We start from the raw sequence: 25590 nt of genomic DNA, 5'->3' as shown, positions 1-25590 counted from the left end.
ACAAATCTTGTTTAATTATGCATGTCAGTTTCTATTGTATTTATTTATCAAATATTGAAGTCAATTGAATTAGACAATAAGTTATCTAATTTATAGAGAAATCACCTCATAATTTAATTCTTCGTTCTAAATAAACAAATTGGATTTATTCTTCTAATTTTTTAGCCTGTTTACTTTGACTTGAAAACTATTGTTTGACAATGACTTGACTTTTACCTGCTGTCTTAGATAGCTATGTGCTTTTTATTGGTAACAATTGTATTTTATTAATGACATACATAAAACAATTTGAAATATGTTATATATTAAGTTTTTTACTTGGTCTTAGTTCAGGAAGAGAGAAGGGCATGTTATAGGAAAAATAAGTTTAAGAGATTTTAGCATTAACATGTATAGTAAGGAGGATGTTTCTAGTTTTTGTTCTTTTATTTTTTTCATAACAAAATTGAGGAACTGTTTATTGAGTCACAAAAAATATTGGAGGTGTCCATCTGAGGTATTATTAAACTCCTAAAATAACCCTGTAATACAACTGTTAGATGTTAGGAAAATAAGACTTCCACAGAAAAGCATGAAAAATTTAGGGAACCAGCAGTTAGCATAATGGCTATGTCGCTGGACTCCCACGTAGTTGATCGCAGTTCGTGTCCTGGACCCGGTGGCTTAAAACTCACGCCGGGCGCGTGTGTGTGTGCATGCCCAAGATCCCGAGAGGAGAATGGAGGAGAAGGGATTGTGGCGTGACCATCCCCCCTGGGGGGTGATTTCTCGCTTTCTGTCTCTCTGTCTCTCTCTGTCTGTCTGACGAGTGCATGCGCCCTATAGTGAAAATCTCTCCAAAAAAAAAAATTACAAAAATGAATTATTTTTTAAAAATGAGTTTTATAATAATGATCAGCAAATAGCATAATGGTAACATCACTGGACTTCCACATAGTTGGCCGCCATTCAAACCCCAGATACGGCAGATTAAATCTCATTCTGGGAGCATGTGCATGTGTACCCAAGATCCTGAAAGGAAAATGGAGGAGAAGGGATTGCAGTACAGCCATCCCTCCTGTGGGACGATTTCTCATTTTCTGTCTCTCTGTCTATCCCTGTCTCTACGGAGAGCACAAAAATTTAAAAAAAAAGAATCATATTTTTCTAAGAGTATTGTATAATTAAGTTACTTAGATAAACTGCTAAGCATATAATGATGGGTCCCATGATAGGCTGGGATAGAGTATGGTGTATTTCAGGAGCGATCTCTTCAAATCATCCCAAACAGCCATTTTTTCACACAACTGTGAATTTGGATTCTTTATTAGTGTCTCTTGATTCTGCACATAATAAAAACAGTATATAAATTCTCAATTTGAAGTCTTCAAATTTTACTTTCCATCTGTTTCTCTCTTGTCAGAGTGAAAGTTAACTCAGATTATCTGGGCTTTACATTTGAATCTTTTCCTAATTTTTCATTATTGTTACCCAGCAGGTAAGTCCAGGCTGGAGTTGATAAAATGGCTGGTAATAATTTCACCGAGGTGACTCTCTTCATTCTCTCTGGATTTGCAAATCATCCTGAATTACAAGTCAGTCTTTTCTTGATATTTCTCTTCATTTACCTACTCACTGTTTTGGGGAACCTTGGACTAATCACGTTGATCAGAAGTGACTCTCGGCTTCATACACCTATGTACTTCTTCCTTAGCAATTTAGCATTCATTGACATATTTTATTCCTCTACTGTAACACCCAAGGCACTGGTAAATTTCCAATCCAACCAGAAATCCATCTCTTTTGTTGGCTGCTTTGTTCAAATGTACTTTTTTGTTGGGTTGGTGTGCAGTGAGTGTTTTCTTCTGGGATCAATGGCCTATGATCGCTATGTCGCAATCTGCAATCCCTTATTGTATTCCTTAGTGATGTCTCAGAAAGTGTGCAATTGGCTGGCAGTAATGCCCTATGTGATAGGCTTCACAAATTCTCTGATATCAATCTGTGTGATAAGCAGTTTGAGGTTCTGTGATTCGAACATCAATCATTTTTTCTGTGACACCACGGCTCTTTTGGCTTTGTCTTGTGTGGATGCCTTCAGCACAGAAATGGTGATCTTTGTCTTAGCTGGGTTCACTCTTCTTAGTTCCCTTCTTATCATCACAGTCACTTATGTTGCCATCATTTCAGCCATCCTGAGCATTCGGTCTGCCTCAGGCAGGCAGAAGGCCTTCTCCACCTGTGCATCTCACCTCACAGGTGTAACTGTCTTTTATGGATCCCTGATTTTTACGTATTTACAGCCTGATAACACATCTTCCCTGACCCAAGCACAGGTGGCATCTGTATTCTATACCATTGTCATCCCAATGCTGAATCCACTGATTTATAGTTTAAGGAACAAAGATGTGAAGAATGCTCTTCTTCACATCATGCAAAGAAAACCTTTTTCATGATAAATCCATGCATGTTACAATTACAACAAACCTGGATAGTGTCGGGCATTCAATTACTTCAATAATTAGACAATAAACACAAAAGGCATACACTACCTAACTTAAAACTTTGAAATATGGAATGTAAATTATTATTTTATTCATTTGTATAAACTACTGAATCACTATAGCAAAGAAGTCATTTCAGCATATAAATTATTTAGACAGAGAAATGCACAAAAAAGTAAAGGGGGATCTGAAAATCTATATGTGAGCATGCCACACACAGAAATGTGTTTAAAATTATTACACTGAAACTTCATATGGTTTAACATTGTTTTCTCCACTATTAGCACATCAAGAGTATAGAACTAAGAGATTCAAAAATTAAAAACACTAATATTTTACTAACTATAAGAAATGACAACTGGTCTCCTGAAAATAGACAATACAGATGTAAAATCCTCAAATATTAGCGACAAAGAAAAACACAAATCGGGCTCATTTCAGTGAAAACAATAATGAGACAACAGATATCAGGTAATTTAGAGACATCTCTTGAAACTGTGGAGTCATTTGTCCATAACAGCTACATTTTCTATTATTTTACTGAAAAACATATTTTTGATTATATAGGAAAGTAATTTGTTTATGGGTATGTTTTCAAAACCAACATTGAATAATTTCCTAATAATCATAACGTGTCTCCTTAAATTCAAAGACCTGATAAATGATCATTTATCTGTATATGAGTATATGTGTGTATAGATTAATGTCACTAATTGTAGCATAATTCCTAGAACATTTTGGAGATATACAGTATAAAGATTCTACCATTTCCATAACAGATGGAAAGACTTTGTCAGAGAAGCTGTGAATGAATCTATGTGTATGTATGTCTGTTCATTTTTTGCTTGAATGAGACTTGAATATAGATCTGCTTGCAATTAACTCTCCTAGACATTGTTACAAAATAATCATTGGAAAAGACACATCCTCTCAATACTGCCTTTCCTGTGGGTAAGTCATTGAGTACTAATATTTAGGATATCATATACTATAAAAATGCATATCTAAAGGTATTAAAGATTACTTTTTTATTTAATTTTTTATTTCAAATCATTTTATACATTCAATCACATTGTTTAGCTTACAAAGTGAATATTTCAACATGAGAGCATTTCAACATTTTCCAGGACTTGAATCGCAGTCATTGGCCATGTGAGATCCAGCACCTTAACCTTCACACCACCTGCCAGCACTTGAAGATTATTTTGAAAAGTTTATTTTAAAAGAAAATGTGTCAGGGCCAGCAGGTGGAGTAGTGGCTAAGGCAATGGATTTCCACATAATCAATCTCTGTTGGTTCCCAGCCCCAGTTGTTTGAAAATCATCCTAGATGCATGTATGCCAAAAAAACCCCAAAAAACAAAAAAACAGGAAGAGAATGAACAAGAAGGGATTGCTGCATGACTATCCCTGGTGCAGGAGTAGGGGAGGAGAGTGATTTTTCAGTTTTCATCTCACTGTTTCTCTATCTCTCTGACAAGCACATGCACCCTATGACCAAAACCTTAAAAAAGATAGAGAGAAAGTTTCTCTATTAAAATATTCCTCTCCAACAAGATTGCAGATTCTGAAAGAAATGTTTGCTTATTCATATTTGTGCTCTTCACAATATCTAACAAATATATCAGTATGATATTATATGTAATACATAAATATTTTATTTTGTTTCTGTTTCTCAAAAAAGTGTGATGAATTCAGTAAATCAAAGACTCTATCATACTCATATTTGTACATTTCCCTGGGATTTGGACAGTAGTATAGATACCGTTATTCTAAATAACGTTAATTTAGAGACCAGCTCAGTCCTACATAAGTGAAGCTAGATCCACATGAAGATTGCAAGCCAAGCTAGATCCACATGAAGATTGCAAGCCATTTGGTTTCTGGTTCACATGCACATGCCAAGCAAGTCATGATCCCATCAGCTTTGCTGGCGTGGAATTGTGAAGTGAGACCCTGTTGAGGATACTTGTCTTCCTGTCTTTTTTATAAAAGATCATGACATTCATTGTGCTTCTTTCTTTGAGAATATTTGAATCTTGTCTCAATGCTCAAAACGGTTCAGAAATACAGATTTTGATAGCAAAACGACATTAGTCATGAGCTCTTGTGAGATAATTCATTGGCTTTATTTTCTAGAGTTAGACAGTTGGAGTGGGTATAAAAAAAGATGGGGTGTTTAAAATCTTCCTTTCTTAGAAATGTACTTGCTAGTTATGTAGATATGGTTGTATTAGATGTTCTCTATCATTTAATAATAAACTTGCAAATAAAGATATAAGTGCTGTATAAAATCAGTCAATTATGTTAAGTTAGCATTATCTGCCTTTATTTTGTTATTAGCCTGAATAGAAAAGCCTTTACAATGAGTTTTTTTAAGAAAGTATTTGAATGCATTTTGTTTAGTATTGAATTTATTCAATAAAGTATTAATGTTAAGTGTGAACTGGATCCTGTTGCTGAACCCCAGCAAGCAATCATATCCTAGGTAGGGTGAAACCTGCAGTAAAATTGCCATATTGCACGTCTTACTCAAGTTTGAATGTCAAATAAATTGTATATCCACTTAAAAAAAAAGAAAGAAACTTAAAAAATATTTTAATGGATCAGTAGATGGCAAAGCAGTTACATCACTGGAGTTTCACATGGCCAAAAGTGGTTTGAGTCCTGTACCTGGCAGTTGAAACTAACATAGGATGCATGTACATGCATGCTTAAGATCGCAGGAAGAGAATGGAGGAGAAGGCATAGTGGTGTGGCCATCCCCTTGGGGGGTAATTTCTCACTTTCCCTCTCACTGCGTCTGCTGTCTCCCACTCTCTCCAGTGAGTGCACGAACCCTAAGGCAAAAACTCCTTAAAAAAAGAAAAAGAAAGAAAAAGAAAAAAGTAGTTTTCTAAATGTAAGATTAGTTAAAATTTTTATTTCTAGAATTTTTACTCAAACATTCCTTTATTTTTGTTTTTATTTTTTTCAAGTATTTTCATACCAATGTGGACTCAGGGTTATTTATTTTATTTTTCTGACAATAATCCATTACTTTTTAATTCATTTAATTGCATAAGTTGTTTCAACTTTGGCTACTAGGAGCTCCTTCAGTTGCCTTTTTTTTAGAGAGAGGTTTTTGTTATAGGACATATGTACTTGCCAGAGACAGAGAGACAAAAGCAAGAAATCACCCTGGAAGGATGGCCATGCTATAATCCCTTCTTCATTTTCCTCTCAGGATCTTATGCATGCATGCACATATGCCCAGCATATTTTAAGTTGCTGGGTTGGGGATTTGAACTATGGATGACTATGTGGGAGTTCAGTGACATAACCACTACACCATCTGCTTGTCCCTCAAGTTGCCTTTTTTATCCCTTCTACATGCTCATATAATTCTTAGCATTTCCCAGAGAGACAGAGATATAGTAAGAGGGAAAGTGACAAATCACACCCTGGAGAAATGGTTATGCCACTGTCCCTTTTCTTCTATTCTACTCCTGGGATTTGGGGCAGTCATAGAGGCCTAGCATGATTTTTAAGTCATCAGGTCCAGGACTTGAACTGAGGTCGACCATGTGGGATTCCAGCACCTTCACTATTACATCATCTACTGGCCCCCAAGGCACAGCTAGTCAAATGTGATTCTGGGGGAGACAATGACAATGTTAATCAGCCTAACAATAACCCACACTCTTTAGGCTAACTTGCAAATATGGAAGTACATACACAAGAAGTATTTTGTGCAAAAAAAAAAAAAAAAGAAAAAAAAGAAATACACTGGAGAAATTACAGTTATAATCAGCCCTCCATTTCCACAAGTTCTGCCTTGTAAGATTTCACCAACTATGAATCAGAAGGTTTTGTGGTTTTTTTTTTCTTTAATAGCTTTACTATAAGGCACATGTGCTTGTTGGAGAGAGACACACAGAGAGAGAAAAAGAGAGAGAGGGAAAGTAAGAAATCACCTCCCAGGGGGATGACCACACACAATCCCTTCATTTCCACTTTCTTCTCAGGATTTTGGAATCACACACACATGCACACAGTGCGATTTTCAAGCCATGGGATCTGTGACTCCAATCATACCTCCAGCCATGTGGGATCTAGCTGTCTTAACATCAAAACCACCTGCTGGCCTTAATAAAAAACATTTTTAAATTTTTAAACTTTTTTTTTTTTCCATAGGGCACATGCACTAGTGAAATAGAACAGACAGATGTGGTGAGAAGGAAAGCGAGACATTGCTCCCCTCAGGAGTAATAGCCATGCTGTAATCCCCTCTCCTTCACTCTTTTGTGATTTTAGGCATGCACACACATGCTATCAGCATGATTTTCAAGTGACCAGGTCCGGAACTCAAACCACAGTCAGCCATGTGGAAATCCAGCACTGTAACCACTATGCCATCTAATATCCCCTCAAAAGTATTTTTTAAAAGTTGCAGAAGGTAGGACTGGCAGATGGAGTAATGGTTTCATTACTGGACTCCCACATAGTAGACTGAAGTTCAAGTCACAGACCTGGCAGCTTAAAATTCACCCTGGGTTCATGTGCAAGTGCACCCAAAATCCTGAGAGAAGAATAGAAGAGACCGTGGTGGGCTATATCCTCCAGGGGGTGATTTCTCACTTTCTGTCTACCTGTCTTTCTGGAGAGCATGGGACCTATAGCAAAATCTCTCTTATAAAAAAATGTTATGGAAAGTGTGGGCAGCATAGTTATCTCTATTTGCAGAATATATGATGCTATACATAGAAAATCCAAAAGAATCCCCCTAAAATCTCCTGGAAGTGATAAATGAATATACTTAAGTTACAGGATAAAAAATCAACATATAAAAATCTATAGAATTTTTATACATCAACAATGGATAAACTATTATAGAACTAAAGAATGTAATCACATTTACAATAGCCACAAAACCAATAAGATATCTAGGAATAAACCTTACCAAAGATGTCAAAGATCTTTACAAGGAAAATTATGATACAAAAGAAAAATAAATTAAAAATGATACGAAAGGGTGGAAAAACATCTCATGTGCCAGGATTGGAAGAATTAATATAATCAAGATATCAATCTTTACAAAATTAATCTACAAATTTAATGCAATCTGATCAAACTATGAGAGATATTCCTCACAGAAACAGAAAAAAAACAATGAAGATATTTGTCTGGAAACATAAAATGTCCTGTATCATCAAAGCGATACTGTGCAAAGGGAATAAGGTAGGAGGCATCCCACTCCTGACCTCAAAACATATTACAAAGTTATGATAATTAAAACAGCATGTAATTGACACAAAAACAGGTAGATCAAAGGAACAGAACTGAGAATCTCCAAAAGAACTCAAAAACATGCAGCCAATTTATCTCTGACAAAGTACACCAAACAATCCAGTGGGAAAAAAGAAAATCTCTTCAGCAAATAGTGGAGAACATGGAGAACTGGGAGAACATGATATCCACTTGAGGAAGAATGAAACTAGATCCTTATCTTTCACCACTAACAAAAATTAACTAAAAATGGATTGAGTATCTAAACATAAAACCTCAAACTATAAAAACACTGGTGGGAAATACAGGAAAAACTCTTGGAGACCTTGGAGTAGGAAAAAACTTATTAAAGAAGACGTCCAAAGTACAAGCAATAGTCCCCAGAATAGACAAATGGGACTGTATTAGGTTGAGAAGCTTCTGCACAGCAAAAGAAGTAGAGTTATAAGACAACCTTCAGAGTGAGAGAACATATTTGCAAACTATACCTCAGATAAGAGACTTATAACCAGATTATACAGGAACCTTATGCACGGAAATAAAATCAACTCAATTAGAAGATGGGAAAATGAACTGAATAGATAATTCTCTGAATAAGACATGCAGACATCACAAAAGCATATGAAAAAGTGCTTGACATCTCTTATCAAAAGGGGAATGCAACTCAAAACCACAATGAGATACCACTTAATCCCAGTAAGAATGAGTAAAATTTTAAAAAAATAAATAATGATAGGTACTGGTAAGGCTGTGGTGATAAGGGAACTCTTCTGCAATGTTGATGGGAATATAAATTAGTGCAACCACTTTGGGGAATGTTATGGAGAGTCCTTAGAAACCTGCAAATAGAACTATAATACAACCCCGTAATTCCACTCTTGGGTAGTTACCCAGAGGTTAGAAAAACCCTCAGTTGGAAAAACACTTGCACATTCATGTTGATTGCAGCATTATTTACCATTACCGGGACATGGAATCAACCCAAATATTAAAAAATAGGAGACTGGATTGAAAAATGTGGCATATGTACTCTATGGAGTACTATTTAGTCATAAAAAACAATGACACCCTGACATTTGATTCAAAGTGTATGAATATGGAAGTTTTAATGCTGAACAAAGAAAGCCAGAATATGAAAGACAGAGTTAGTATGTCCCCACTTCATATATACCAACTGTCTGTCTCTATAACAGAAACTCAAAGTTTGGAAGGTATAGAAGCAGGGAGGTCAACAGTAGATACTGGAGAAAGTAAGGACAGGAGTACTATTGGGGTGAGTTATATAGGACAGGAGGGGAATAGGGACAGAAAAAAATATATATTTCATTGACCAAAAAATGAAAAGCTGTTTGCTGATGATAATGTTAGTGATGTTACTCAACAGTAATTATCCCTAAAACCTTAGAGAACTTAGTGACTTCTCTTAAGTATATTTCAGGTAATGTCTTATCTTGACTGATATTCATGGTATTTGTGCTGAAAAAAGCAATGTTGTATACTGTAAAGATAAATGTGATTAATGGTAAAATAAAATAGTATAATACAAACCAAGAAGAAAGAGAAAATAAAGACATGGAATACAAGAATATCAGTAATTTAGAGATGATTGAAAGTATACAAGAGCATGTGTATAGTTTATATGCAAATACTAAGCCATTTTATATAAGAAACTGAACCATGCTTAGATATTGGTATTTGAGACCAAATCCTGAAATCTATCTCCTGCAAATAATAGGAATACCTGTATGTTTTAAAAATATTAACAACAGTTGGGGCCACCAGGGGAGGTAGTGGTTAAGGTGCTGGACTCCCAGATGACCTATTTTGGTTAGAGTTCTGGACCTGGTGGCTTGAAAATAATGTTGAACACATGTGCACTCATGCCCAAAATTCCAGGAGGAGAATGTAAGAAAAGGAATTGCAGCATGGCCATTCCCTTTGTGCAAATGATCTTTTACTTTCCCTCTCACTGTCTCTGTCTCTCTTTGGCGTGCACATGTGTCCTGTAGTAAGAACCTTAGAAACAGCAAATTAACAGTAATTATGCTACAAAATGTTAATAGCTTTGAATTGTTCTGTTTCTTTGTATAATTTGTTAAATTCTGTTTTTTTTTTCTAATTAATATGTTTTACTCCTATGACAGTTTCACACTTGTAATTATAAAATATAGTACACTGTGAAAAATGTTATTTCATCCTTATTAGTGTCAACCAGGGTCAATACCATATTTCCTTGGAAGTATCTTCTCTACAATCCCAGCCAAATATTTGGAGCATTGCTACAGAACAATCCATGATGCTTTTCATTAGTGTCTTCTAAGGGAAAAGGCAAACACTTTGCTCAAAACTTCACTTGGGTTTGTTTAGTCCCCGAATTTTTGTCTCTGGAAACATGCCAAGCAATCTTCCATAGAAATTGTTCCCTGAGGATGACCAGTATTGCATTATTATTAATTAATAGCACATGAGATGCTCAGAAATTATCAAGACGAAAGGCAAAGCATCTGTCACTTCACTTTTAGTTGCAGTGGCTCCCGTGTATTCTTTAGAGATATAACTTCCTGGAAAAATTGCCATTTAAATAGGATCTGAACAAAATTTCTAGGTATTTCAATTCAGAAAAAAAAATGAATGCACAAAAGTTTAAAAGTAACTTATACAAAAGAAAACAAATATATTACAAGACTTTTCAATTCCTTAAATGGTTTTCATATTTTATTTCTGAGATAAGTTTGAGGCCAATAAATTTCGAGGCAGATAATATTTAGAAGTATTTTTTCCACCAACTTCAGCTCGCAGTGAGTATTATTCTTAAAATTGGAGGATTTTAAATCAGATTGAATAAAATAAGGACTTTATCAAAAGAATATGCATGCACATATTATTTATTGAGACTTTACCTTAAATGATGTCAGGATTAATGTAAACAAACATGGACTGGATGAAATCAGAATGTGCTAAAGAAATATTTTGAAATTTTGATTTTTGAAAGAAATTTAAGTTTGAATGCTGAAGTTAGGAATGTACCTTGATACTTACATGTGGTCTACAATTTTAATACACTCCACTAAAATTACCTAACTTTAAAGTTTATTTCTAATTAGTTTTATTTGTAATTAATATTTTAACTAATACCAAAATTTAAAGAACAGTAAATGATGTATTTAAGATTTTTTGTATCATTTGTTACAGAGTCAATATTTAATAACTCTTACTCTGTAAGTTACATAAACTTTCCATAATCTTTCTCTCTGCTAAAAAATAAATGTGCATATACATGTTACAATAATGTCTATGATGTAATATTTTCACATAGATTAAATATGCTAATAAAGGAATGCATTTCAAACAGTGTCATGCAATATGTTAGCTTTTATTATATCACACTGAAATATCAATATGTGCCTGAATCTATATTTTACAATCAAGTCAAGTTTTCTTTTTAAATCACATAGTATTATCCATTCTTATTACCAGTTTCTAAAATAATTAAACTTATTAGACAAAATTTAGATTATTAATAAAAACAAAAATTTTTGAAGTCATTCCAGCTTAGTATCAACTCTGATTTCTCTACATACAGAGCAACTGCACAGCATGGGTGGAAGGAATAACACAAATGTGCCTGACTTCATCCTTACGGGCTTGACAGACTCCAGAGAGATCCAGCTGGTCCTCTTTATGGTATTTTTCCTGATATACCTCATTACTGTGCTGGGAAATGCAGGGATGATATTGATAATCCGCTTGGATCTTCACCTTCACACTCCCATGTATTTTTTCCTCACTCAGCTGTCATTTCTTGACCTCAGTTACTCAACAGTCATCACCCCTAAAACCTTAGAGAACTTAGTGACTTCTGTTAAGTATATCTCATTCACAGGCTGCTTCACACAACTGTACTTTTTTGTCTTTTTGGGTGCCACTGAATGTTTTCTTCTCTCTTCCATGGCCTATGATCGCTATGTAGCTATTTGCAAGCCTCTGCATTACTCAATTACTATGTCCACAAAACTCTGCTGTGCCCTCATCACTGGGTCCTATGTGATTGGTTTTATGGACTCCACTGTCAATGTGCTCTTCATGGGCAGATTGCATTTCTGTGACTCCAATGTAATCCACCACTTCTTCTGTGACACAACCCCAATTTTGGCTCTGTCCTGCACTGACACATATGGCACTGAGGTCATGATATTCATTTTTGCAGGTTCCACCCTAGTGGTATCCCTTATTACAATATCTGTGTCTTATGTGTCCATCCTCTCTACAATCCTGAAAATCAATTCCACTTCAGGGAAGCAAAGAGCCTTCTCAACTTGTTCCTCCCATCTCCTGGGAGTCACCATCTTTTATGGCACTATGATTTTTACTTACTTAAAACCAAATAAATCCTACTCCTTAGGAAAGGATCAAGTGGCTTCTGTTTTTTATACTATTGTCATCCCCATGCTGAACCCAATCATTTATAGTCTTAGGAACAAAGAAGTAAAAAGTGCTCTCATTAGAGTCATGAAGAAGAGAGAAGGCACCAGACAATGAAAATAGCATTGATGCTAGCCATTTAAACTCTTCTTTTCTTTCTTTCCTTTGGGTGATTTTATTGGTCTCTCTTTCTGTCTCTGTAAAAACAATGGATCCTTTCATTTGTTTATTCATTTCTGTTGAGTTACCCTTTAGACTTCATCTTAGACATTCCTAAGAATATCTTTTCAGAAATTCATATTGAAAGTGGAAATTATAAAATCTTTACTAAATCTATTGTCCAAATGAATGTTTCTAAAGGCAACTCATGTACAAACTGATTGTGGGGGGACCAGCAGTTGGCGTAATGGCTATATTGTTGTACTCCCATGTAGTATACTGCAGTTCAAGTCCCGGACCCAGTGACTTAAATTCACGCAGGGTGCATGTGCATGTATGCCCAAGATCCGGAGAGGGAATGTAGGAGAAGGGATTGTGGTGTGGCCATCTGCCCTGTGGTGTGATTTTTCGCTTTCTGTGTCTCTGTCTTGCTCTTTCTATCGAGCGCATGCTCCCTACAGCAAAAACCTCTCCCACCCACAGCCCCCACCAAAAAAGAGAGAGAAAACATGATTGTCATGTTTTAAAACTAAATGATATAAATCCCATGCATAGGGCATTTTTGAGAATTTTATTATGGAAGAGGGTTAGACTTTGGCAAATATTAACTGTTTCAGATGTCATTACTTTTATTATTCTGAGAAAAAATATCATAGCAGAGTGGTCAGGAGCACTTGTTTTGGAATAAAACTCTTTAGTATTTAGATTTTAGATCTGCCACTTTTTAAAATATATAACCTTTAATAAGTAACTGAAACGAATATCCTCTCTTTTTCACTGCGTAAAATAAATAGCAGTTCTAGACCTATCTGATAAATGGTTGAATGTTAAGGATTTAAGTTAGTAAAAATAAATGTCTGTCATTCAATTAAAAAATTTATATTCCTATAATATTTATAATTCACTATGCCTTTTCTTTTTAAGAACATACTTGCATTTTACTAGTTATTTTTGGACAATTTATTTGACAACATACAGCTAAAAATTAAAAAAAAATCAGTAGTTCACAATTTTGGATTAAAACAATGTAAAACATCACAAGAAAGTTAGGAAATGGCAGATGTTAATAATGAAATTTTGGAAATATTAAAAAATATTAAATAAAAAGAAACACTAATAATATTGATAGTTATATGTGTGTTTTCTACATCAATACTATAACTATATATATATATATTTTTTTTTACATATATAAACTTTCTTTTTCTTACTTCCTATGTCCTGTATTGCAGCTTTCTCTGTCCACTTACAAATCTAACATTTGACAATCAATCTCCCATCATTGAAACCTGTAAGAGATATGTGTTCTTGGTACACAGGCAAAATCAAGACTTTCATCTTGTAATGTTGTGACCTAAAACTTTGTAAAGTCGCCAAGTTAAAAATCTGCTTACATCGATGTCTCTTTTGTGTGTATCCACTAAGCCCTTCCTTTCTGTGTTGTATCAACAAGCTTCAGTAAACACTTCTGTGTTGAAATTCTTTGTATTTTAAAAAATAAATGATTTTCTTCTGATTTTTATATGTTTAATGATCTTACAAATAAATTCCTGAGCTAAATGTTTAATTCTTTTAACTTTTTTTGTTTTTTAATTTGCCATAGGATGTATGTGCTTGGCAGACTCAGAGAGAAAGTAAGAAAGGACCACTTCAAGGGGAATGGCTGCATTACAATACCTTCTCCTCCATTCTCTCCCTGTGATTTTGGCTGAACGTATACGTACTTAGATTTTTTTTAAAAGCCATAGAATCCAGAACTTGAACCATGCCATCAGTCATGTGGAATCAGCATATTAAGTTGATTCTAATCACCAGAACAATGACTTGTCCTGCTTTATATTCCTTATAGAGAAATTTGCAAAGCAAAGTTGTTGGATCTGGGACTTGAATAGTGGTTGTCCATGTGGAAGTTTAGTGTCTTAACATCACTCTACCTGCTGGCCCCATAATATACAGACTATAAGCTCACATGTTAGGAGCCCATTCTTGTTCAAGCAAAGATGTAATAATCAGTCTGGAATTTTTTTTTTTTTTATCTAATACACATTGCATTCATTTCATTAGCAAATTAAGTTGATTCTAAACAGAATTTAGTTGGCGCCCACTTCAACACTTTCCTTGCTACCATCTTGGCCCAATGAGCTATCATTTCTTTTGGAATTACTTCTGCGGTTTTTGCTTGTATTTATGTCTTCTTTTCCCCCCTCCTCTGTCTACTCTCAATGTAGAAGTCAGAGTAATACTGTTAAACAGTAGATTGGACCATGCCACTCACTTTTCTTCATAGACTCTACAACACTCTTCATCACAATAATAGTAAAAGCCTAAACCTTTAGGAGTTTCCACTGTTCAAAACTGATGTTGTCCTCACTCCTTAAATCTATTCACTCAACTGTAACTACTCTTACTATGCCTTGTTTACTTTGGTTCAACTACATGACTTCTTAGATTTTCCTGGTAAACATTACTTTTGATACCATCTAGAAATTTTTTCATATTCTCTTCTTCCTGACCCTTTCTTCCCATAGAGAAATGCACAATATTTTTATTATTCTTTTTTTAACAAGACCCTACCTTACCACTATAATCCCAATTGTACCTGTACACATTCCTCTTTTATGCTTCATTTGACTTTTATAGCAGTTATTCCCATCTGACATTTGATATATTTTGTTCATTTTTTGTTGTTTTTGATGGTTTTGTGTCTATTTCTCCCCACCCATACATATAAGCTCTGTGAGTACAAGATTTTTTTCCCTAGTACCTAAAACAGTATTTCAATAAATATGTTTGAAGGCTGAATTTTATAGGTAATGATCAGATTACATAATTTATTATAACTTCACAGGTGTGAAAATAAACTCACATTTGAACCTCATCTGACTCTACAGTCTGAATCTATTCTAGGTATGTTATTTATCACCACTCTGTAATACTATTTTAATTTCTACAATGATATACCACTAAATAAGTTTTTTTAAATAAAATTATTCCTTAATATAATAAAGAAAACATTGACTAAAATACCAGGGGTCATTGAAAAGTGTATGTTTTTGACATTCTCTAGACCTACTAATAAAATGTAGTGTGAATTAGGCAGTGCTAGCTAAATCTTTTCAAATATACAGTTATAGACCTATTTACAAAAAACTAAAAAAGAAAAATAAAAAAAGAAAAGAAAAAAGAAAAAGAAGAAGAAAAATTCATTGAAAGAAAGAACAATTTATCAGATAATGATCTGACACTATGGGGAAAATTTATATTATGATGAATACAAGCTTTCTTTGTGTAACAAAGGGATTAAGTCACAGAGTAAGTAGTTTAATAAATAGAAACATGCCCTTATAATAACGTATAGAATTTCTATGTGTTTTATCCTTAATCCCTTTATGTGAATAGAGATAGGCCAAAGTTATTTTTCAATGACATAATCCTGGAACCCATGTTCATCTATGCTATTGCTTTATTGAACACTCTGTCCACATTTCAGTCTGAGGGAAAGGTGATTTTTTTTTTTTACACTGCAAAAATATTTCAAATTGTTTTGTTCATGTGCATAGTTTTAAAGAAATTATTTAATTTATTATAATTAAGACTCTAAACAAGCCAGGCATTGAAGACACATATTTCAATATAATAAAGTCCATATATGAGAAACACACAACCTCATACTAAATGAGAAAATGCTTAAAGCTTTTTTCCTAAAAACTGAGACAAGTATATTCACTTTCCTCACTGCTATGGTATAGAGTACTATAAATCCTACCTGAAGGTATTAGGCAATAGATAAAATTAAGGGCATTCAAATTGGAAAGTAGGGTGTTAAATTATCCTTGTTTGCAGATGACACAAGGATAAGTGGAAAAGCTTAAAGAATCCACCCTAAATTCGTTGAACTGATCAATAAATTCAGTAGAGTTGCAGAATACAGTATTATTATACAAAAATAACTAACCTTATTTTTTATCAACAATGAACCAACCTAAAAAGGAAATAACCAAAATAACCTCATTTACAATAGCTACAGAAAAATTTTACCAGAAATAACTGCAGTTAAGAGTGGAAGATGTTCACAAGAAAACTTACAAAATATTGATTACAAAATTTGAGGGAGATGAAGCTGACAGGTGGCATGGTGGTTGGGGGTGCTGGATTCCCACATGGCTGGCCACAGTTTGAGTCCTGGACCTGGCGGTTTGCTTTCTCACTTTCCTTCTCTCTTTCTCTCTTGCTCCGTACCTCTTTGGTCAAAATAAAATAACATTATTTATAGAATTTAAAAATAGCACAAAATTTGTATGAAACAACAGAAGAGTGTGAAGGACCAAGGAGACCTTGTGAAAATGAACAAAGCAGAAGACATCATACTACTTGACTTCTAAATACATTATGATTCATAATGACCCAAACTGCATGGTACTGCCACAAAAACAGACATACAGACCAATGAGAGAGAATACAAAATATAAATCCGCAAAATATGACCCAATAATTTTTAACAACACACCTAAGAACATTCCATGGAAAAACAGCAGTCTTTGCAATAAATAGTACTGAGAAAGTTGAGTATCCATATGCAGAAAAATGAAACAAGAATCCTATCTGTTATCATATACAAGAATCAACTAAAAATGGATAAAACAAAAACAAAAACCTTAAATGTAAGAACAGAAGCCATAAAATACTAGGGGGAAAAATATTTACTTGCCACAGGGTGCATTGTGCTGACCAGGGTGAGACAGACAGTGAGAGGGAAGGCGTGAAATAACCCCTTTGGGAGGATGACCATGCTTCAATTCTTTCTCCTTCATTCTCCCTCTGGGATTTTGGGCAAATATGCACATATGCCTGGCATAACTTTCAAGCCACTGGGGCCAAGACTTAAACATGCTTGGCCATCTGAGAGTTCAGTGCCTTAATCATTATGCCACCTGCTGGCTCCTAAATAAATTTTTAAAAATTTCCTAGAAAGCATCTGAGTTTACCAGAGAGAGAGAAAGAGAAGAGAGAAAGTGAAAAAGCAGCTTCTGTTGGGGATGATCACACCACAAGCCCTTCTCCAGTTCTCCTTTTAGTCTTTTGGGCACACATACAAATTCACCTCATGTGTCTTTCAAGCCTCTGGGTTCAGGACTCTAGCCACCTACTTTGCCTTGTCAGATCTAGTCACCCTAGTCACTATGCTATTACCAGGTCCTAGGCAATTTTTTAAAAAAATAAGACATTGACATCATGGGCAATAACTGTAAGAATAGTTAATAAAATTTTATCAGTCAAAAAAAGCTACAAACAAAGGAAATAATCAGCAAAGTGAAAATGCAACCTACGGAACTGAAAACAAATCTGAAAAGTTTGATACATCCAACAAGGGGTTAATAATCAGAATACAGGAGAAACTCAAATAGCTCAAAAGTCACACACACACACACACAAAGACAAAACAAGTGACTAGACTAATAAATCATCAATTAATCAGAACAGACAGTATCATCTCAACTTATTTTGAATGACTTCTGTAAAAAAAAAATACTATAAGTGCTAATGAAGTTGTGGAGAAAGGGGAACTCTCATGCATGACTGGTAGTATTGTAAAGTATTATAGCTAGTGTGGGAAAAAATATAATAAAGCAATCCTGTGAAAATAACCCAATGATTCAGTAATCCCATTGCTCAGTATGTACTGAAAAGAAAATAAATCAGTATGTTGAAGAGATAGCTGCACTTTTATGTTTATTTCAGCATTATTCACAATAGCTAGCATGTAACTCAATCTAAATGCTCAAGAAGAGTGAATGGATAAAGAAATGGTACACAAAGAAATGGATAAAGAATGTTACATTAAGGTAGTGGGTTACAGTTCAGTCATAAAAAACAGATGAAGTTCACTCATTTGCAACTACATGAAAGAACCTGAAAAACAAAATTACACAAGGTGAAACAAAGAACTGAAAAACAAACTCCATATATTTTTATTGATAAAAGCTAAAAGATTTAATTGGATAGAAATGGAGAATATAATGGTAAGTAACAGAAGTCAGAAAAGGGAAAGAAATAGGGAAATGGGGAGATCTTTGTTATTACATGAAGGGGTGAAAATAGATAAGGAAAATTAAATCTAAGATACTATACCACAGTACAGTAATGATAGTGACAATTCAACATGTATTTCAAAGCAGATGAGTGCACTGGACAAAATAATGATAAATATTTGAGATGATGGATATGTTCATTGCCATATTTTCATCCAATGTACACATGTTTTGAAAAACCAGACCCAGTAAATTTGTGAACCTCTTATTCATAAAACAGAATTATACTAAAAATAAATTTAAAAAGTAATTGCACTTTTTATTTAATTATCAAATTTATTGGAAGAGAATTGTTTATGTCATCTTTTATTTTCCTTTATCAGTTGAAGAAGACATAGTGACATCCCTTGTTTCATTCTTTATTTATACTATTTCTTCTATTTTTTCACACTTGAGATTCATTCGGTGAATATATTTTCAGAAAACAATATGTTCCAGTTACATTTTATATCCTGTGGATACAATTCCAAGATTAAGTAGATGCAATCCCTGTGGCTATGAGCATTACAGTGTCAGCTTAGTTACAGATCACTGTTAAAAAGTGTTAGTGAGGTTGCAGAGAAATGGGGAATATTTACGCACTGTTGATGGGAATGTGCATTACTGATGGAAAGTAGGGTGTTAAATTATCCTTGTTTGCAGATGACACAAGGATAAGTGGAAAAGCTTAAAGAATCCACCCTAAATTCGTTGAACTGATCAATAAATTCAGTAGAGTTGCAGAATACAGTATTATTATACAAAAATAACTAACCTTATTTTTTATCAACAATGAACCAACCTAAAAAGGAAATAACCAAAATAACCTCATTTACAATAGCTACAGAAAAATTTTACCAGAAATAACTGCAGTTAAGAGTGGAAGATGTTCACAAGAAAACTTACAAAATATTGATTACAAAATTTGAGGGAGATGAAGCTGACAGGTGGCATGGTGGTTGGGGGTGCTGGATTCCCACATGGCTGGCCACAGTTTGAGTCCTGGACCTGGCGGTTTGCTTTCTCACTTTCCTTCTCTCTTTCTCTCTTGCTCCGTACCTCTTTGGTCAAAATAAAATAACATTATTTATAGAATTTAAAAATAGCACAAAATTTGTATGAAACAACAGAAGAGTGTGAAGGACCAAGGAGACCTTGTGAAAATGAACAAAGCAGAAGACATCATACTACTTGACTTCTAAATACATTATGATTCATAATGACCCAAACTGCATGGTACTGCCACAAAAACAGACATACAGACCAATGAGAGAGAATACAAAATATAAATCCGCAAAATATGACCCAATAATTTTTAACAACACACCTAAGACCATTCCATGGTAACAACACACCTAAGAACATTCCATGGAAAAACAGCAGTCTTTGCAATAAATAGTACTGAGAAAGTTGAGTATCCATATGCAGAAAAATGAAACAAGAATCCTATCTGTTATCATATACAAGAATCAACTAAAAATGGATAAAACAAAAACAAAAACCTTAAATGTAAGAACAGAAGCCATAAAATACTAGGGGGAAAAATATTTACTTGCCACAGGGTGCATTGTGCTGACCAGGGTGAGACAGACAGTGAGAGGGAAGGCGTGAAATAACCCCTTTGGGAGGATGACCATGCTTCAATTCTTTCTCCTTCATTCTCCCTCTGGGATTTTGGGCAAATATGCACATATGCCTGGCATAACTTTCAAGCCACTGGGGCCAAGACTTAAACATGCTTGGCCATCTGAGAGTTCAGTGCCTTAATCATTATGCCACCTGCTGGCTCCTAAATAAATTTTTAAAAATTTCCTAGAAAGCATCTGAGTTTACCAGAGAGAGAGAAAGAGAAGAGAGAAAGTGAAAAAGCAGCTTCTGTTGGGGATGATCACACCACAAGCCCTTCTCCAGTTCTCCTTTTAGTCTTTTGGGCACACATACAAATTCACCTCATGTGTCTTTCAAGCCTCTGGGTTCAGGACTCTAGCCACCTACTTTGCCTTGTCAGATCTAGTCACCCTAGTCACTATGCTATTACCAGGTCCTAGGCAATTTTTTAAAAAAATAAGACATTGACATCATGGGCAATAACTGTAAGAATAGTTAATAAAATTTTATCAGTCAAAAAAAGCTACAAACAAAGGAAATAATCAGCAAAGTGAAAATGCAACCTACGGAACTGAAAACAAATCTGAAAAGTTTGATACATCCAACAAGGGGTTAATAATCAGAATACAGGAGAAACTCAAATAGCTCAAAAGTCACACACACACACACACAAAGACAAAACAAGTGACTAGACTAATAAATCATCAATTAATCAGAACAGACAGTATCATCTCAACTTATTTTGAATGACTTCTGTAAAAAAAAAATACTATAAGTGCTAATGAAGTTGTGGAGAAAGGGGAACTCTCATGCATGACTGGTAGTATTGTAAAGTATTATAGCTAGTGTGGGAAAAAATATAATAAAGCAATCCTGTGAAAATAACCCAATGATTCAGTAATCCCATTGCTCAGTATGTACTGAAAAGAAAATAAATCAGTATGTTGAAGAGATAGCTGCACTTTTATGTTTATTTCAGCATTATTCACAATAGCTAGCATGTAACTCAATCTAAATGCTCAAGAAGAGTGAATGGATAAAGAAATGGTACACAAAGAAATGGATAAAGAATGTTACATTAAGGTAGTGGGTTACAGTTCAGTCATAAAAAACAGATGAAGTTCACTCATTTGCAACTACATGAAAGAACCTGAAAAACAAAATTACACAAGGTGAAACAAAGAACTGAAAAACAAACTCCATATATTTTTATTGATAAAAGCTAAAAGATTTAATTGGATAGAAATGGAGAATATAATGGTAAGTAACAGAAGTCAGAAAAGGGAAAGAAATAGGGAAATGGGGAGATCTTTGTTATTACATGAAGGGGTGAAAATAGATAAGGAAAATTAAATCTAAGATACTATACCACAGTACAGTAATGATAGTGACAATTCAACATGTATTTCAAAGCAGATGAGTGCACTGGACAAAATAATGATAAATATTTGAGATGATGGATATGTTCATTGCCATATTTTCATCCAATGTACACATGTTTTGAAAAACCAGACCCAGTAAATTTGTGAACCTCTTATTCATAAAACAGAATTATACTAAAAATAAATTTAAAAAGTAATTGCACTTTTTATTTAATTATCAAATTTATTGGAAGAGAATTGTTTATGTCATCTTTTATTTTCCTTTATCAGTTGAAGAAGACATAGTGACATCCCTTGTTTCATTCTTTATTTATACTATTTCTTCTATTTTTTCACACTTGAGATTCATTCGGTGAATATATTTTCAGAAAACAATATGTTCCAGTTACATTTTATATCCTGTGGATACAATTCCAAGATTAAGTAGATGCAATCCCTGTGGCTATGAGCATTACAGTGTCAGCTTAGTTACAGATCACTGTTAAAAAGTGTTAGTGAGGTTGCAGAGAAATGGGGAATATTTACGCACTGTTGATGGGAATGTGCATTACTGAAAATTAGTAAAATTAGTGGAATATAAAAAACAGTATGGAAGTTCTTCAGTAATTTACAAATAAAAATACTGTGTGACCCAGCAATCCCACTTGTGGAATTTTACCTAGAGGACAGAAAATCAGTCAGACAGACATTTGCACATCAATGTTTACTGAGGTATTACTCATAATAGTTAAGACATGGAATTAATCAAAATATCCAAAAATTGATAATTAGAATTTTAAAATGTGGCACATATACACTATTAAATACTACTCAGCTGAACATTTGTCAATTCTATTAAGCTGATACCCAAAATTAACCATCAACCACTCAGTTATGAGGAATAGCAAGACCCTACCATTCCAGACAAAGTGGATAAGTCTAGAAGATTTAATGCTAAATGAAATAAGAGGAACTATGAAAACAAGCATTGTAGGTCTTTGTTCAGTAATTACCAAGTGCCTGAACTCTATGGCAGAAATGAAAGATTTGAAGATAAGAGTAAACAGAGGAACTTAGATACCAGAAACTGCATGTAGGTAGGGGAAGTGATGGTTGGTAGGAGCTCAGTAAAAAAAAAAAAAAAAATCATTTAACAGATACACAAATGCATGTTAACAAGCCAAATAAGAGAGAGGAAGGGAATCAAGGAAAAACTAACAAGGCAAGATTTAAGGGACACAGAGATGTAGGACTGTCTATTGACAATAGCCTGTATGATAACTTCTAAGTGAATGGGTGTAAGTGTGTTTATGCGGGGAAAATTTATTTTATTAGCTGAAGTGATGTATAATGATTGAAAGTATAAAATAAATGAAAAATAAATTAAAAATGGTATTCCTCAAGAGAGTTAACAAAATTAAAAAGAAGACATTATAATCATACATACATAAACATATGTTTATATGACATTATATATATATTTATATAAATGCTAGTCAAATAATATTTGAAGGTAGATAATAAATCAATTTTTTGGATGAAAATGACAACTATGGTAATAACTTTGATTTGATTATCACACATTGGATGTGTGTTTTGAAAAACCATACCATACCCCACAAAGGTGTACAACAATTTAATGTAAATAAGAAATTATTTTTAAAATGGTTAAGTCCTTGGGAAAGCAGTAGAAGTCACAGAAAACTATTCTTTTGAAAGGAAAAGTTATTAAGTACAGATATATAGAGTGAAGTTTTACTAACTTGAGTGTTAAATGCATCATTCTTATCTACTGACCTGAACAAATATCAGGTCACAGGAGACAGCTTATTCCACTTGGGTTCTATTATATTAGGACATAAAATGGAATATTTCATTTTTCCTGAATATTCTAAAAAAACATTCTATAGTTATAAGCCTAAAAAACAAAAGGCATGTACAGATGTCTGTATTTATCTGACTATATGAGGGTATATGAACCAATTAAGTTACATATGGTATAAGAGGGAACCTCCTAGTGGGTGCTGGAAACTTACTATTAACAATTTAAGAATAAATCAAATCATAGAATCTTAAGGACATTATTTATAACATAGCTAAAATGTTTTAGGTTATAGAAAATTAATAATGTTAATGTTTACATTTTGAATAATATCAAAGCACTTTGAACTATGTCATAGGCATATATATGATAAAATATATTGACTTCTAATGCATCATTGGATGGCTAACTTATGCTTTGTTTAGAAACATTTAAGGTATATAAAGACTACTAAGATCAAACCATTTGTTCTGTACCATCTGACCATAGAGCTATGGACTGAAACCAATAATTTTTCATGAATAGTTATAAAAGAAAATGTATTTTGTTTATGAAGTTATTTCTCTCAACAGTTTTTTAATTGCCTCTTTGACATCTTTGTTCCTCAAACTGTAAATAATAGGATTCAGCATGGGAATCACAATGCTGAAAAATATTGACACTATCATGTCATGCTCTGAAGCATGGCTAGAACTTGGTCTCATATAGCTGAAAAGGATTGTCCCATGAAAAATAGACACCCCAGTTAGGTGAGAACCACAGGTAGAGAAGACTTTTCGCCTCCCTTCGGCAGAGCGCATCCTTAGAATGGCCGATAGAATGAAACCATAGGAGATCAGGACAATCAGGATGGTAAAAATCTCAATAAAGCCCACAAAGTAGAAACGTAGAAGCTGGTTTATGTGAGTGTCTGAGCAAGAAAGAGCAAGGAGAGGAGGAGTGTCACAAAAGACATGCCTAATTTCATTGGATGCACAGAAGGACAGGCTAAAAGTGGCTGCTGTGTGAATAGCTGCATTTAAAACACCACCAACATAAGAAGCAATGATGAGCGGCACATAGACTCTGGGAGACATGCTCACTGAGTACAAGAGAGGGTTGTAGATTGCCACATAGCGATCGTAGGCCATTGCTGCCAAGAGAAAGCATTCCGTGTTTCCAAAAGTAATAAAAAGAAATATTTGTGTTGCGCAGCCATAATATGAAATGGATTTATCCTCTGCCAGGAAATTGACCAACATTTTTGGGGTAACAACCGTAGAATAGCAGGCATCCAAGAATGACAGAACACTCAGAAAGTAGTACATGGGAGTGTGGAGCCGTGAATCCCCAATGACCAATACAACTAGTCCCAAATTTCCTACCAAAGTAAAAAGATAGATTGCTAGAAATAATAAAAATAGGAAGACTTGTAAGTGATAATCATCTGTGAAGCCCATCAATATAAACATGGTGACTTCAGTCACATTGTTCCACTGAATTTTATTTAAATTCATATCTGATGGAAATTATTACATTTCACTTTTATTATGACTTTTATCGATTCTATTCTAGAAGCAAAATCCTCTGAAGACAGTGTTTATCCAATTTTATTTTATCTTCATGTTAGTTCCTTGGACAAGTGTAATGCTTTTTTTGATAGTAATGGGACAGGCAATGATGAAAAAGTTGGCTCCAAGTGTATACAGTACTCTGTTTAAATAAATTAAAGAAAGTATTTTATTCAGTTGACATATTAAATTTGTCATGTAAGAAATCTGCCAGCTTTGGGGCTAGCAGTTGACACAGTGATTAAAGTGCTAAATCCTCCCATGTGACTGCCCATGAGTTGAGTCGTGGAGCAGGTGGCTTGTTTTCTCAATTTCCTTCTATGTCTCTCTCTCTCTCTCTGTGTATCTCTGACCAAATTAAAATAAATGAATGAATAAATAAAATAAATTGATAATTGTTTTAAAAAATCTGCCAGTTTAATTAACTGAATTTCCAGTTCACTTTCTATCAAATTTCCTACCACTTACTTTCACGTTACTTCATTTTAAATTTTACAAATACTGTACCAGCTGGTGGCATGTTGGCTAATGCAGGTGGATCCCACATGGCCAATCACAGTCTGAGTACTAGACCTGAAAGTTTGAAAAATGACACCAGTCACTTATGCCTGTTTGCCCAAATCCTGAGAGGTTAATAGAAAAGAAGGAATTTCATCATGTCCATGCCCACTAGGTGTCGGGGAGTTATATCTCACTTTCCCTCAATATGTCGCTTTCTCACAAGGTCCCAGGCCCTATAATAAAAATCTAAAAAAAAAAAAGAAAAAGAAAAAAAGAAAAATTACAAACACCAATCACTAGTCTGAGTCTCTCTACAAAGTCTATACAATGATCTTCCTTATGTTTCCT

General features: G+C 34.2%; 3 protein-coding genes across 3 annotated transcripts; 2 read left to right on the top strand and 1 right to left on the bottom strand.

Annotated features, from left to right (window-relative positions):
• The first annotated feature begins 1502 nt into the window (after positions 1 to 1502).
• On the top strand, positions 1503 to 2435 carry LOC102469616 (olfactory receptor 8I2). The gene has a single exon (XM_006156275.1). The coding sequence runs from the start codon at positions 1503 to 1505 to the stop codon at positions 2433 to 2435; it is 933 nt and encodes a 310-aa protein (XP_006156337.1).
• An 8913-nt stretch (positions 2436 to 11348) lies between these two features.
• On the top strand, positions 11349 to 12290 carry LOC102469187 (olfactory receptor 8H1-like). Its single transcript, XM_006156274.1, has one exon. It carries the CDS (start codon positions 11349 to 11351, stop codon positions 12288 to 12290), a length of 942 nt encoding a protein of 313 aa, XP_006156336.1.
• An 11449-nt stretch (positions 12291 to 23739) lies between these two features.
• On the bottom strand, positions 23740 to 24687 carry LOC102468768 (olfactory receptor 5T1). Its single transcript, XM_006156273.1, has one exon. The coding sequence runs from the start codon at positions 24685 to 24687 to the stop codon at positions 23740 to 23742; it is 948 nt and encodes a 315-aa protein (XP_006156335.1).
• Positions 24688 to 25590: the final 903 nt, after the last annotated feature.

The sequence above is a fragment of the Tupaia chinensis genome, unplaced genomic scaffold, assembly GCF_000334495.1.
Source record: "Tupaia chinensis unplaced genomic scaffold, TupChi_1.0 Scaffold000486_1, whole genome shotgun sequence".
Taxonomy (NCBI): domain Eukaryota; kingdom Metazoa; phylum Chordata; class Mammalia; order Scandentia; family Tupaiidae; genus Tupaia; species Tupaia belangeri.
This window is presented reverse-complemented; position numbering and strand designations above follow the sequence as displayed.